This window comes from Plecotus auritus (assembly GCF_963455305.1).
Source record: "Plecotus auritus genome assembly, chromosome: 5".
Taxonomy (NCBI): domain Eukaryota; kingdom Metazoa; phylum Chordata; class Mammalia; order Chiroptera; family Vespertilionidae; genus Plecotus; species Plecotus auritus.
This window is the reverse complement of record NC_137776.1, coordinates 124619739-124636026: the sequence shown is the minus strand read 5'-3', so window position 1 is coordinate 124636026 and position 16288 is coordinate 124619739. Positions and strand designations below refer to the sequence as shown.

The 16288-nt window shown below is 38.0% G+C and overlaps 1 protein-coding gene across 3 annotated transcripts in view; it reads left to right on the top strand.

Annotated features, from left to right (window-relative positions):
• The window catches only part of CNTLN (centlein), a 299452-nt gene that overhangs the window by 270731 nt on the left and 12433 nt on the right, over positions 1-16288 (top strand). For all 3 annotated transcript variants that reach the window (XM_080667631.1, XM_080667630.1, XM_080667632.1), the window contains exons 24-25: positions 9895-10080; positions 13533-13610. In XM_080667631.1, the coding sequence (XP_080523757.1) occupies positions 9895-10080; positions 13533-13610 (264 nt within the window). The remainder of the gene's footprint in view (positions 1-9894; positions 10081-13532; positions 13611-16288) is intronic.

Here is a 16288-nt window from a genome sequence, read left to right as displayed (position 1 = left end):
GTTCTTTGAAAAAAAAAAACAAAAACATCTATTTAGGTCCTTTGCCCACTTTTAAATCAGATTACTTGGGATTTTGTTATCGAGTTGTATATAGTTTGAAATCAGAATGTGCAATGTCCCTAGCTTTGTTCTTTTTTAAGATTATATTGGCTATTCATGTTCTTTTGTGGTTCCATATAAATTTTAGGATTGTTTGTTCTGTTTCTGTGAAAAATGATATTGGATTTTTGATGGGGATTATATTGAATCTATAGGTGGCTTTGAGTAGTGTGGACATTTTAACAATACTAATTCTTCTGCTCCACAAGCATGGGATATCTTTCCATGCATTTGTGTTTTCTTCAGTTTCTTTCATCAATTTCTTACAGAACTTTTACTTCCTTGGTTAAATTTAGTCCTAGTATTTTATTGTTTGGGGTACTATTATAAATGGAATTTTTTTCTCTTTTAGATGTTTTGTTGTTAGGGGTTAGAAACACAACTCAATTTTGTATGTTGATTTTGTATTCTGCAACTTTACTGAATTTGTTAACTAGTTCTAACAGGTTTTTTATGAAGTCTTTAGGATTTTTCTATATATCATATCATGAGCAAAGAAAGATAATTTTACTTCTTCCTTCCTGATTTACATGCCTTTTTTGTTTTCTTGCCTAATTGCTCTAAGATTTCCAATTCTATGTTGAATAAGAGTGTGAGAGGGGCACCCTTATCTTATTCCTAATCATGGACAGAAAGCTTTCAACTTTTCACCATTGGGTATAATGTCAGTATTAGGTGTGTCATATGTGGACTTTATTATATTGAGGTGTGTTCCTTCTATACCTATTTGGTTGAGAATTTTTTATCATGAAATGATGTTAGATTTTGTCCATTACTTTTTTTGTATCTATTGAGATGATCATAGGATTGTTATCCTTTATTCTGTTAATGTAGTATATCACATTATTGATTTGCATTTGTTGATTCATCCTTATACCTCAGGAATAAATACTTGTTCTACAGGTTCAGAAAATGCAAATAAACAAGAAAAATATATAATTATAAGAATGTATACAACAAAACTGATTGTCAATGACATATTTGTGTACTTAGAAAATCTAAGAGAATAAAATCATAAACTATTAAAACTAATCAGAGAATTCAGCAACAAGTTCAAAAAAGATCAACATACAAAATAAATTAGATTTTACAAATAATAATATTTAAAATGCTATTTTTAAATTTCTATTTACAATAATAAAAAATAACTATTAAAAACTGAGTAGTAAACTTTTAAGAAATGAAGAAACCTATAAAGCAGATGGTAAAATACTGAAAGACATAAAACAAAACTAAATAATTGGGGGAAGTGCTGTTTTTCTGAATGGGAATAATCAATATTGCAAATGCTAGAATTCATTCCAAAATTAATCTAAGTGTCATTGTTATCCAAATATTGACAAACTGATTCAAAAAAAAATAAGTAAAAGAATTAAAATGACCAAAGAACAAGCTGTATAGCAGAGAGAGAATGATTTTCCTTAACAAACATCAATTAATGCTATAAAGCTGTAGTAAATACAATGCTGTGATTAGTGCAGAAACAGGTGCATACATTTTTGAGACAGAATACAGTTCCAACATTTTACAATTCCACCAACAGTGCAAAAGTGTTCCAGTATCTCCATGTTCTTGCCAACACTTGTTGTTTTCTGTTTTTTAAATAGTAGCCATCCTAATGTGTGTGAGATGATATTGCATTGTTTTGAGTTACATTTCTCTATAAGACATACTTTTTTACACAGGAAATCCTAAATATTTATGAAAGAACTACTATTAACAAGAGAGTTTAGCCCTTTCATGGGATACAAGGTCAAAGTACAAAAATCAAATGTATTTTTATATTATAGCAGTAAACTATTGGAAAATGAAAACAATCTTCAATTTACAATAGCATAAAAAAATTCTTAGAACTAAATTCAAGAAAACATATGCAAAATACCAATATTGGAAAGAATTTGGAGAATGAAGATTTTCATCCATAGTTGGTGATGCAAGATTTCGGGGAAACTGTAGAAATTTCTGAAAAATGAAACATTCACTTACCATATGACTCAGCAATTTTACTTCTAGGACCTTACCCAAAGAGATATGAAAACATATGTACACACAGACACACAAAATGTGTATTCAGGAATATTTACTGCCAATTTATTCATAAGCATCAAGAACTGGAAATAGCCCAGGTGTCCATCTATAAGAAAATGGACTAGCAGTGTTATCTATACTAATAAAAGCCTTGGGGGCAATCAGGCCAGCAGGGGAGGGCAGTTGGGAGCAATCGGGCTGGCAGGGAGCAGTTAGGCGTCAATCAGGCCGGCAGGGGAGCGGTTAGGGGGTTATCAGGCTGGCAGGCAGAAGTGGTTAGGGGCCATCAGGCAGGCAGGCAGGCGAGCGGTTAGGAGCCAGCAGTCCTGGATTGTATTGTAAGAGGGATGTCCAACTGCCGGATGTCCAATCCCTGTGGCCTAAACTGGCAGTCGGACATCCCCTGAGGGGTCCGAGATTAGAGAGGGTGCAGGCTGGGCTGAGGAACACCCACCCCGCACACGAATTTCATGCACCGGGCCACTAGTAATTACATAATGAAATATAACTTGGCAATAAAAAGAAATGAACTACTTATACATATAATAATGTGGACAAATCTCAAAAATATTGTAAATGAAAGAATTAAACACAAAATAATATATACTGTGTGATTATGCTTATATGAATTTATAGAGCAGGCTGAACTAAACTATATGGAGAAAAAATACCCCAGAGTGGTTGCCTCTTGGGGCTAGGTTTGGAGGTTGACTAGGAAGGGCCATGGGGAACATTCTGTAGTGATGGAAATGTACTTTGATCTGGGTATGAGAACACAGTGTGTTCATTTGTCAGAAGCTCATAAAACTATACAATAAGACTTATGCATCTCACTGCATATAATTATTGTCTCAAAAAGTAGTAAAGAGAATCCTATCTAATAAAAGAGTAATATGCAAATTGACAGTTACACCAACAAGGCACACCCACCAGCCACGCCCGCCAGCCAATCAGGAGGGAATATGCAAATAAACCCAACCAAGATGGCTGCAGCCTCAGAGAGCAGGAGGGAGGCTTGGGTTTCCCTGGCAATGGAGGAAGCCAAGCTTTCCACCTGCCCTTGCCATCCCAGGCCTCCACTCAATGCTACAAAGTTTCAATTATAGAAGATAAATCCCAACAGAAATGGCGGCAGCCACAGAGCTGGAGAGAGCAGGAGGCTAGGGTTGCCCGTGGTGATGGAGGAAGCCAGGCTTCTGCAGCCCTGGCCTGCTTTGGCCTCCACTTAAGGCTACAAAGTTTCAATTATAGAAGATACATAAATCCCAACAGAAATGGCTGCTGCCTCAGAGCGAGCAGAAGGCTTGGCTCCACTCCAGGCTACAAAGTTTCAGTTGTAGAAGATAAATAAATCCCAGATCCCAGGGCCTCTGCTTGGGTCACCGGGGGGCGTGGCCGGCCTGCAAACCACCACAGGCCCCTCACCCAGGCCGCCCCACACCCCAAGGGAACCCCCACCCTGATCCGGGACACCCTTCAGGGCAAACCAGCTGGCCCCCACCCATGCACCAGGCCTCTATCCTATCTAATAAAAGAGTAATATGCAGATTGACCATCACTCCAACACACAAGATGGCTGCCCCCATGTGGTCAAAGATCCTGCCCCCATGTGGACACAAGATGGCCAGCAGGAGAGGGGAGTTGGGAGGGACCAGGCCTGCAAGGGAGGGCAGTTGGGGGCGATTAAGCCTGCAGGGGAGGGCAGTTAGGGGTGACCAAGCTGGCAGAGGAGGGAAGTTGGGGGTGACTGGGTCTGCAGGGAAGGGTAGTTGGGGAGGACCCAGGCCTGCAGGGGAGAGCAGTTGGGGGGTACCAGGCCTGCAGGGGAGGACAATTAGGGGTGACCAGGCCTGCAGGGAAGGGCAGTTAGGGGTGACCAGGCCTGCAGGGAAGGGCAGTTAGGGGTGACCAGACTGGCAGGGGAGCAGTTAGGCATCAATCAGGCTGGCAGGGGAGTGGTTAGGGGGTGATCAGGCTGGCAGGCAGAAGTGGTTAGGGGCAATCAGGAAGGCAGGCAGGCGAGCAGTTGGGAGCCAACAGTCCTGGATTGTGAGAGAGATGTCCGACTACCTGTTTAGGCCCGATCCGTGGGATCGAGCCTAAATAGGCAGTCGGACATCCCTCGAGGGGTCCCAGATTGGAGAGGGTGCAGGCTGGGCTGAGGGACACCCCCCCCCATGCACAAATTTCGTGCACCAGGCCTCTAGTTATATATAAAGATTGATCTTAAATTAATAATGTGTTTGGGGGGGGGGACTATGCATTTCTTTAAACTTTTCTGCATGTTTGAAAATTTTCACAACAATTCAGGGAAAATGCACTTTGGAAAATTTTGACTTGATTATAGAGGGGTAAAATCATCTCTCCCCTTCTCTCCCTTTGAATCATACAACAGATAAGGAGAATTAGAAACAAAAATTCAACTCCTTTTTATAACAAACCTAGGTCAACTCTGTATTTTGAAATACATGGAAGAGTAGCCAAAACCAAGTTAAGATTGGAGATATGCAAAAGGAAGTAGAAATAAGGCACCAGGGGGAGAATACTTAGGTGCTGCAGACCTTTGAAAGACCAAGCAAAAATATAGTCTTCAAAGATGCTCACATGAGGTACAGACTTTAAATCCTGTGCTTGCAACAGTAGAATGATCTGCTATGGTTTGTACTAGGAGCTTCCTAGAAGCGGTTTGTTTTCAAGAAGAAGAAAAGGCAGGGTTTAAGGAAGAATTACACAGACAAGGCAAATATGTAGGAGGACACTTTTTTCATAGCAGCCAAGAAAAGAGAGTCCTTACATTATAAAACAAACAAACCATAACAAAAATGACCTCACTAATAGAATTTATCAGAAAACAATTAAATTCAGGTGTAAAATTTCATCAGCCTGGAACATAGCACAGACCCCTATGCCACATAACTTTCCTCAGATAGATGATCTAGGAAAAACTTTTCTTCTTCAAAACTGAGTCCTGGAAAATGGAGCTACACAGTTTCTATAAAAAGATATTAGAGTATGAATAGAGGAAATAAACAGGAAAGTGAATGGCAGAAAAAGAAGTTTCACCACTGATAAGTTGCCATAAAGCATATTCATACTTAGTATGAATTACAAATATAAATGAAATAATTTCTTCTTAAAAGTACATGTTTAAGGTGGAAATAAATGTAGAATTTAGGTTAAAGATGGTGAGACATAGGAGCAGATGAAAGCAAGTTAGCAGACAAAGAAAGAAGTAAGAGAAAATAAAATTATCTCAGAATAATATATATATTGCTGTTTCATATATCTTCTATATATATCCTAATATATAAAAACCCTGGGTCCGTCACATCCACAACAACCGGAGGCTCGACCAACTGGAAGTCAGTCCTGCAGTCAGCCCTGGGTTGCCATGGCGACCCAGCACTGACTGCCGGGTTGCAGGCGCCTCAGCTGAGGCAACTCAGCAGACTGTTGAGAGGGCTGCAATCAGGCCCGGACAGAGGCCAGGAGAGAAAAGCAGGGTCTGATCGCAGCCACTGTAGCAGTCAGTGCTGGGTCGGTATGGCAGAAGTCAGTCCTGCAGTCAATGAACATAGGGTCAATTAACATTAAGTGAACATAGGGTCAATTAATATCTCTTTGAGAGGAGTTGAGAATATAAAGTACAGTGTAGAGCAATTATATTATTTCACATAAAACTCTTTTCAACTATTTTTCTTTATTTCAAATATATCTTTATTGTTGAAAGTATTACAGGTGTCTCTTTGTTTTAGTTTTTTTACCCCCCATTGATCTCCTCCACCCTGCACCCGCCCCTTCCAGGCCTTCGCCAGACTATTGTCTATGTCCATGGGCTATTCCTATCTAATACATAAAAATCTAGAAATATTTAGAGAAAATAAAATAAAAGATATTCCAGGTAAATATTGAATAGAAGAGCTGAAGTTGCTGCATGAATACTGGATACAGGCTTGAAGCCAAAACACAACTCATGAGATAAAGTTAGTCATGGTAACATAACAAAAGGTTCCTTTCACTAAAGAGATAAGATGGTTCCCAATACTTATACACATAATAGAACAGTGTGGGGGTCAGAATGAGCCTCACCAAGATGTGTCTTAGTGGTATGCAGATTTTTGAGCTAAGGGCAATTTTAGCTTCAGGCTCAAGTGAAAATTCTGCCCCTCCCTTTAACTACCTAAAAAAAAAAATTGAATTAGAGGCCTTGCCCATAATAACACATTATCCTATATAATAAAAGGCTGATATGCAAATTGACCAAACAGCAGAACAACCGGTTGGCTATGACATGCACTGACCACCTGGGGGCAGATGCTCAACACAGGAGCTGCCCCCAGCCTGCAGGCCCCAATCACCCAATGGGGAATGGGGAACAGGAGGTGGGTGGCGGGGAATGGGGAACAGGAGGTGAGTGGCGGCAGATGTGGGTGGCGCCAGAGCCATGATCTCCCCGCCAGTCACCCCACACACAGAGTGCGACCTGCGGTGGCAGGGGGTGAGGCTGGCGAGTGGGCAGGAACAGCCAACCTCTTGATTCCTCCCCCTGGCCAGCAGGCTCCAATCGCCCAATGGGGAACCAGGAACTGGGGGTGGGTGGCAGCAGATGCGGGCAGTGCCGGGGTCCCAATCGCCCGGGTGGACAGGCGGTGGTGCAGCAGGGGGCCGGGCCGGCTGCTGGCAGCTGGGGAAGATTGGCCTGATTGCAGGCCAGGCCTAGGGACCCTCCCCATGTATGAATTTCATGTGCCGGGCCTCTAGTATGTATATAAATATGTTGAAATTATTGTATTTAATTAAAAGAAAAACAAATTACAGATCCACAAAACAATATGAATGAATCTCTAAAACATCAGAAAAAAAAGCAGTCAGACATAAAAGTATGTAGAATATCATTCCATTTATATGTCATCTAGAACAAGCACAATTAATATAAGATGATGTAAATCAGAACAGTTGATGTCTGTGTGTGGGAGGAACTCCCTGGGAAAGGGTACCAGGGAAATTTCTGGAGTGTGAAGATGTTCTGTATCTTGCCTAGGGTGGTTGCTACATAGATGTAGACAACTGTCAAAGCTTGTAAAACTTAATACTTAAATGTGTGATAGATACTGAGCCAAATTCAGATAATTGCTACCCAATCAATAAAGAGCAGATAAATTCAGTCTCATTAAAACTACTACAGAGCATGGAAAGAGAAAGAGCCTTCCAAATTTTTTGAAGATTACACAAAATTAAAACCAATAAATCTCATGTTAGTGTAGAAATACTAGATAAAATATTAGCAAATAGAATTCAGCAGCATATAGATAACATATTACAGCAAGTGGAGTTTATTCCAGAAATGCAAGGATAATTCAATACTAAGACAATTATTAGTAATCATGTTAATAGATTTATGATGAAAAACTCATGTTTATATGGATGCTAAAATGGATTTAAGACAACTTGATATTCAGTTTTTATAAGAAATAAAAGTAAAATGAGTAGGTAACTATATTAAGCTATATAGCATATTTTAATACATTAAAATATATTTCTTCATATATTAAAATAAGGCTCTCATCTCAAAAGCATTTCCTATGAAGTAGACAGATTCAATTAAAATCAGGAACAAGTAAAATATGGCAAATAATATTACTACTTGATATTATTCAGGAAGAACTTAATAAGTGATAAAATAAGAAAAGTAAGGAATACAAGGTATAAACTTTGGATATGAGATAATATTATCAATTTTTGCTGATACTGCTCAGCTTCTAGAAATTTAAATTCAGTAAGCTAAATATATATTAACAGTCTTTATATATACAACAATAAACATGATTAGAAGCACCTCCCCAAAAAGTAAAACGCCTAGGAATAAATTAGAACTAGAAAGAGAAAAACTAAAAATTATCCTCAGAAACAAAAACATAAACAACTGGAAGAGAATACCATGGTCTTTCATTAGGAAGAATGAACATCCTAAAATGTTAACATGATCCAAATAAAATTTAACATGATTCAAGTAAAATTACCAATAATAATTTTTAGGAGGATATAACCTAGACAAGCTGAACCAAATTTCATGTGGAAAAACAAACATGCAAAACTTACCAAGAAAATAATCTTTAAAAGGAGGATAATATGAGGGTGACAGCCCCACCAGATGTTAACATCCTATATAATAAGGAGGTAATATGCAAATTGACCATCACACCCTCGCACAAGATGGCCACCCCCATGTGGTCACAAGATGGCTGCCCCAAGATGGCTAGCAGGGGAGGCAGTTGTGGGTGATCAGGCCAGCAGGGGAGGGCAGTTGCGGGGGACCAGGCCTGCAGGGGAGGGCAGTTAGGGGTGACCAGGCCAACAGGGGAGGGCAATTAAGGGAAAACAGGCTGGCAGGGGAGCAGTTAGACATCAATCAGGCTGGCAGGGGAGTGGTTAGGGGGTGATCAGGCTGGCAGGCAGAAGCAGTTAGGGGCAATCAGGAAGGCAGGCAGGCGAGCAGTTGGGAGCCAGCAGTCCTGGATTGTGAGAGGGATGTCCGACTGCCTGTCGGGCCTAAAAGGGCAGTCGGACATCCCTCGAGGGGTCCCAGATTGGAGATGGTGCAGGCTGGGCTGAGGGACACACACGCCTGTGCACGAATTTTGTGCACTGGGCCTCTAGTACATGTATAATATGTATAATTTCCCTAATATAGAAAGAGTTTTTATAAATCACTAAAAGGTAGAAAAAGTAACAAAGATAATTATCTCTTAAGGCTGATGCTCAACTTTGTTTTTAATATGAAAAATGAAAAAAAACACAACACACTGAAATACCAGATTGGTGTTTTGCTAATGGTATGGAGAAAGAAATACTTTCATATAGTCTTTTTAGAGGTATTAACATAGAGAATTAAATAACGGCTTTCAAAATTACAGTTATACACACCCTTTGATCGAGTAATTTCATTTCTAGAGAAATATCCTAGGATTAAAAAATGTATATATGATCGCCATTATTTATTGCAGTATTGCTTGAACTTGCAAAAAAATTGAAAACATACCAAACTTCTAGCTAGTCTGCTCTCAACTCACAAAGCTAGGCAGGTCTCTGTCCACTCAGGTTAAGGGCTGTCTTTTCCTTATGCACACATAGGCGTGGCATGAGCTAGCATTTATTTCACAAAAGGAGAACTTAAAGACTCTTGTGAAGCAATCCCAAGATTTTTATGATTTTTTAAATCCTGTATTGTTTTCCCCATACATAATTTAATTGCACTTTTACCCAACTTGTCTTTATCACGTTCTTCGAAAGCATTTCTAATCCAGTTTTAATAAAATAGAAACAACTCTCTTTCTGCAGTCATAATTCATCAGTTTGTGTAATAACTAAATGAATTATGTAACTAAACTGTTACCACTAATACACCCACGTTCAGAAATAAATAGAACTGACTCTTGGCAAAGGCTCAGTTGGGAGCAGTGGTGCTCCGGCATCACGGAGAGTGGCCTGTCTGCTGCGAGTGCTCACCAGCCAGGAGAGCAGTTGATGAATCTGAAAGAGGGGTTGGGGAGCTTGGGTTAACCCAGCAAGTTGGTTAAATGGTCATTTAAGAGAGCTTTTACTGCATTCTGTCAATAAATAACAATCCATTATGTTCCAAAATAAATAAAATCAGAGTGATCCTAATAAAAAAAAGATTTGCTAGTATCTTCACATTTTTATGTTATGAGAGCTCTATCTTCATTTATTACTTCCATATGAGCCTGCATTCTTTCCAATATGTTACAGGCTTTGGTCAAAGAGTTACAAGTTGATGTCCATACAATAAGGCGACAAATCAGAGAGCTTAAAAGAATGCAGAGAAAGAAGGATGCTCATAAAACCTCAACTCATAAAGCACAGACCTTGGCAGCTTCTATCCTCAACATTTCACGATCAGATCTAGAGGAAATATTGGACACAGAAGATGAAGTGGTAAGATCATTTAAACATCTATAATAATAGAGTAATATGCTAATTAGACCGGACAGCCAAATGACCTTCCAGACGAAGCCGGGGCTGCGAGGGCCAAGCTCCTTGCACGAATTTTGTGCATCGGGCCTCTAGTTTATTAAGAAAGGGCCTTTGCACATTGAATTTAAGTACATATTTTTATTTTCAAATTCTTAGAATTTATCTTTAAGATAGTAATTATGAAAGTAAGATTATTAATGCACCAATAAAAGATACATCAAGAGTATTAACCAACTCGAAAACCTTTAGAGAAATTTAACTGTAATATGGGAAAAAGCAAGTACATATAACCTCTAGAATTGCTTGTTTGTTATTAAAGTAAATTATCCTTTCCTATCTGTTTTCTTTAACTTAATTAATCATATATCCTGTAAGCTAATATTTTTAGTTAAGCCAATTTGAATGGATTTAGTGTAGCTGGGTCACCATAGATTTGGGGATTCCTTCCTCCTGTGTGAGATTTATATATATATATTTTATTGATTTTAGAGAGGAAGGGAGAGGGAGAGATAGAAACATCAATGATGGGAGAGAATCATTGATTAGCTGCCTCCTTCATGCCCCCTACTGGGGATCGAGCCCACAACCCAGGCATGTGCGCTTGGCCAGAATCAAACCTGGTCCCTTTCAGTCTGCAGGTTAATGCTGTATCCATTGAGCCAAACCAGCTAGGGCTCTCCTGTGTGAGATTTGAAAAAGTAATAAATCTAGTGGCTTTCTTAGCTAAATTCAATTTTTTGTTGATGAAGTTAAAAATGTATTTACTCCTTTAAATTATGTAAAATATTCCCGTCTAAGTGCATTTATGTGCATATAAGTATAGGTCTTCAGTGGCATCTCGGTACCTCCTGGGAAAGGCACTGCACTTTTGACATAGTTGTTACCTCATAAACAGCAGAATCCCATCCTGTACACCAAGGGTGGGGAGCGTCTGGCCCATGGGCCCTATAAGGCCTGAGAAATCCTTTGGTCTGGCACTGCCAAGGCCTTAGGGGTGAGTTCATTGAATGTTTGACCAAATATAGCAGGCTAATTTTTAAGTTGATAATTTTGCATGGCCCACGAATGATGCTATAAATATCCACATAGCCCTTGCAGAAAAAATGTTCCCACCCTAATATATAGGATCTGTGAAACCTTGGAGGATTCTCAACCCCATTTCACTGTTAAGTCTCTGAAATTTAATACATTAATATTCACTTTTTCATTGTTTGGAAAGATTAAAGAGATGATAGCACCAGCAGTTTCCCAATAAATATTTGCTTAGTGAATAAAGAAAAAGTTAGACTGACATGTTTATGTGAGAACATCCTCCAGTCCTCCATCAGCTTTTCAAAGGACTTCTAGAGTAGAGAAGAGCTGCAACTTGCAAAGGGTTTTTTGTTTGTTTGGTGTTTTGTTTTTGTTTGTTTGTTGTTGTTGTTTTGCTTACTAAATATTCCAAAAGGTTTATTTTAAATTTTGAGATAATTTAAATAAAACATGAACACATTTCTGTGGCATTCCACCCATTATGATAGAGGGAATGGCTCCTCAGTTTAGTTCAGCTAATATTTAGTGAATAGCCATCTGTGCCAAGTATTCTGCTAATTTTTTTTTTTTTTTTTTTGCTGGCCAGTTATTTTATTTGTTAATTTGCTTTACATATTATCTTTTTAAAAATTTATCTTTATTGTTGAAGGTAATAGAGATGTCCCCCTATTTCCCCCATTGACCCCCTCCGCCCAGCTCCTGCCCCCTCCCAAACCATTATCTTTCCATAGGTTATGCATGTAAGTTCTTTGGTTACTCTCCTCCCGCCCCTGCCCCCTTCCCTCAGAAATTCGTCTGCCAAGAATTCTTAGAAAAGAGGAATCCTACAGAGATTATTTTCATCCTGTGGGTGAGTAGGAGAGTGAATTATCACTTTCCTCTTTTCATCACCTATTCCACACTGTCCATAGCTTTCTACTGAATATTGAACTTTGAAGTATAGAGCATTATAAGAGATAGTATCAAATATAAGACATGCAGGAAATAATGCTATCTCTAGCAAGGGTGTGAAATATATCTTATTAGAGACTTAATTAAAATTTTTTTGATTCATAATGAGAAACCTAACAAAAATTAAGTTTAAGGCCTCCACTCTTGCCTAAGAGTTTTAAAACAAGCAGATTTAGCAAAATCCCTAGTGTGTGTATGTGTGTTTATGTGTGAACACAAATACATATTTTGGAAGACGGGACCTCCCCCCCTTCTGCCCCCTGCCTTTATGTGGTCTCAAAAGATGCCCTCTCTGGGCTAATAGTTAAGAAAAAAGCATCCCTTCTGATTGGGCAAATAAAAAAGGATCACTTTATAGTCCCAAAGACTAAATGATACCCTCCTGTGAAGAGGTGGCTCCCCTGCCTCTGGGCAGATGCAGTCTGGAGCCAGAGGACACAGCACTGCAGTGTGCATCTCACACAAGCTTGGGTGGAAGTTCTGCAGGAAGCAAAAGGACTCTAGTGAAAACACACTGTTCTGAGAAGGATCGGGCACACCTCGATGTATTTATTAGATATAACTATAGATCAAAGCCGGTTTAGACTGATCCCTGCATCTTTCAGAGGTCGGAAGGGTTGACTGACTTACCCAACCAAGCAGAGTTCAAACCACCTAACATATTCCTTAAGCTATCCATCAAACCCTAGTAAATTCATGTAAAAAAACTGAGATGACCTATGTGAAGTGACTAGCCTAATACCTGGCATACAGAAAATTTCAACAAATGTTAGCTTCCAAATCCCTTCCCTTTGTGAAAAGTCCAATTTTTTAAATGAATTATGAGTTTAGTAAATAATCAACTGCACATGTGAATATATTATACTTTTAGGAATATTTAATTTGATAATTAATGGGTTAAAAATGCTTAGTGACTTGCAATACAAAGTTGGAGTGTCTGTTCCTTGCCTATCAGTTAGTTATTGGATATTTTAAATAAGCATACACCAGAGCCATGCCATATTATATCTTGATTGTAATTGTAACAAGTACTCTTTAGTTATCTATTGACAAGTCAGATTTTTTTATGTTATCTTATGAGGGTCACTTGTAAATAAATGATTCTTTTATATAGCTGCATCTTATTTTTCATTTTATTTTAATTGCTTTCACCTCTACCTCTGTTCCTACCTTGTGCTCCACTGTGAAAACAGAAAAAATAATATCCCTGAATTATATGGTGAATATAGAATTACAGCTTTATCTTCCATATTTATGTAAATATTTAGAAATGAAATATTAAATATTAAAGAGAATGGATTTGAATATTCTCCACTTTTGAAAGTGAATCCAGTTTTACTGATACCTTTCTAGATTTATTCAATATTTAATAGTATGAGCAACTTCATTTATATACAGTTAACACCAGTGTTTTTACTTTCCTCCTTTAGGAACTCAAAAGGACAAAGATAGATGCTGAAAATGACAGGGAGTGGCTGTTGTATATTCAGAAACTTCTTGAAGGACAGGTATTTCATTTTCTACTTAATATATGAAAACTAGATAAGAACTCCAAGCCTTATATTTTTACCAGGTGCCTAACTTTTTGCTTATGCATTATTTGCTTCTGTTAGGTATAGAAGTATTCCAATAGGTAGACCAAAAGTTAATTCTTATTTGTACTCCTGGACTTAACAAATGAAGTAGATGCCTTGGGAAACAGCCAACGTGGGTCTTAGCGAATGCATTAATTAAATTATTGAGTCAACCTCTATGCTTGCTAGACTGAAAAGGATCCATTCTCTCAGCCCTCTTAGGAAAAGAGATTTTTTATTATGTGTCTTTAAAGTTAGTAGTTGATATGGACACCTGAGGAGTTCATGGGTTTCAGTGACCTTTTACTATGGACCTGCTTCCAGTCAATTCATGTTTTCCTCTCAGCCAGACAGCTGTTTATTACTGTGTCTTCCTGCATTCCCTACAATATTTTCTACTGAGACCTCGAGCAGCTTGTTAGTGGGAAGTAAATATTGATTTGGCATCCTGTCAATGCAGAAAGAATGAAAAAATTTCCACCAGAGGCCCCTCAAACATTTTCCTATCGACATTTTCTGGGCCGAGTGGAAAGCTGCATAGAGGATGACAAGGCCAAGGCGAGTGGAAGTCCCGGAGGGGTCTATTGAGACTGCTGCTGTGACCTGTGTGATACTTTTTCTTCCCTTTCAAGTATTTTTTAATACACATAGAGTCTGCTGGGAGGTGCCCCTCTTGTAAGTGATCAAGGGCAGTTTATTGGCAGGTGAGAGCCTTGCTTTTCTAGTCAGAGCTAGCTTTTGTTTCCACATCACTGACAGCATGTCATGTATTCTAAAACTTTTTCATTATAGTTTTTTGTTGTTGTTCAACCTAATTGTTTATTTTAAAAATGAACTGGATTAAAAAGCAGCTAAAACGTATTTCTCAAAATAGAAAAAAAAATTATTGTCCTGTGAGTTTTGGAAAGTCGTAAATGTTTCGGTATGAAGATTAAAAATAAAGGCTGATATTAATTGAAACTTATTTTACATTTATATTAACAAATGGAGTTGTCCATGCTTTAGAAAAAGCCAAGAGTAAGTAAAGAATATATGAACTATTCATATTTTTAGTATCAGTTTTATATATTTTGAAACCATATTCAATAGTAATAGAAGGTGATTGGCAGTCTTTTTCTTAAAGTAATTTAAGTGCAGGCATGCAGGCACTAAACATAGCTTTCTACTGTGACACTTGCTTTTGAGAAAAAATACCATTTGTTAATCATATCACATGCCCAGCACCAGCACCCAGCCCAGTGCCTGGCAGATCAAAGGATTTCAGTAATGATTCTTATGGCCTGCTGTTTTGTTTTTATTTCAGCTGAAAATAATAAAAATAAACTTTTTAATGATTTTTAATGCTCATCTTGTAAAAATAACCCTTCAATATGGAAATTTTTATCATCATTTATGAACATAAAAATAAAAATTCCATATGTATAAATCTTATTACATTTTACAAAAGCTATATTGACACCAGGCCTGGGTTTTTTTGACTCACACATGGAGATGTATACACACACATTCTACGTGATCTGGATGTATACTTATTCTGGCCAGTTAGTGTAAAAAAATACCGTTGAAAATGGCATTAGACTGCTTAATACTGTAGTTTGATATAGTGCCTTTTTGTGCCACTGAGCCTGGACTCTGGAATGTAATTGCCTGGCAGTATTGATTTAATTGCCCAGGTTTATTTGTGGACTCCTAATTATTGACTGAGGTAAATTTAATTGAGCAGCCTTTATGAACACTGGGAAACCGCTGCTGCTGCTGCTACATGTAATGAACTGCAGCGTGTGCCTTTAGATCATTTTTCAAGCTAATTTTATTCCACTGTGACAGCATGATAACATTTAAAAAGTCAAAGACTTTTTATTTTTATTACTGACATAGGTGGTTTTGCTGATGTCTTTGAATTTTGTGAGAAAAAAATAGAAACTTCATTGGTTGCACTTGAATGTCACTTTATTCTAATTATGCCCAAGAGAAAAATCTATAAAATGGAAAACATCTCTTTTTTTTCTAGCCTACTTTTCTTCTCTCTCAATTCCAGCAATTACATTTGTCCTGAATTTTAGAAAAGGTTTTCTTTAAAGTGTTTTAGAGTCTCAGTGATACTCACGGGATTGTATGGGCAAAATGTAGATATGTTCATTCATACAATTTATTTTGTTTATGACATAACAGCTTTGTGTATCTGAGGTTACATGATCTTTAAGCTGTAGGATAATTGTGTACATTCCCTAAATTAAAATATTTTGAAAATAAAATTATAGAAAACATTTCCTTTTATGACCTTCCTCTGGGTTGGGTGCTTTATGTCAGCAATTTTCAACAGGTTTGCTGCAAGATTTTATAAAACATGCAATACCTGACTATTTATTCAAGGGCACTGAGCTCTTTTCCCTTAGATTCTCAAATGGAAAAATGACCACAGCCAATACAATAGCCCTTCGGTGTGAATGCCCTATTTTGAACCATAAATATATAGGTCATATAATAGAGTTGCCTCTTATTGGTCATGTCGCATAATAAGGTTGCATCTGATTGGTTAATTTTTGGTACCAGAAATCCTTATAAAAAGTATAGGCACATGATTTTTTTTAAAAAAGTCATTTTGGAGCAAA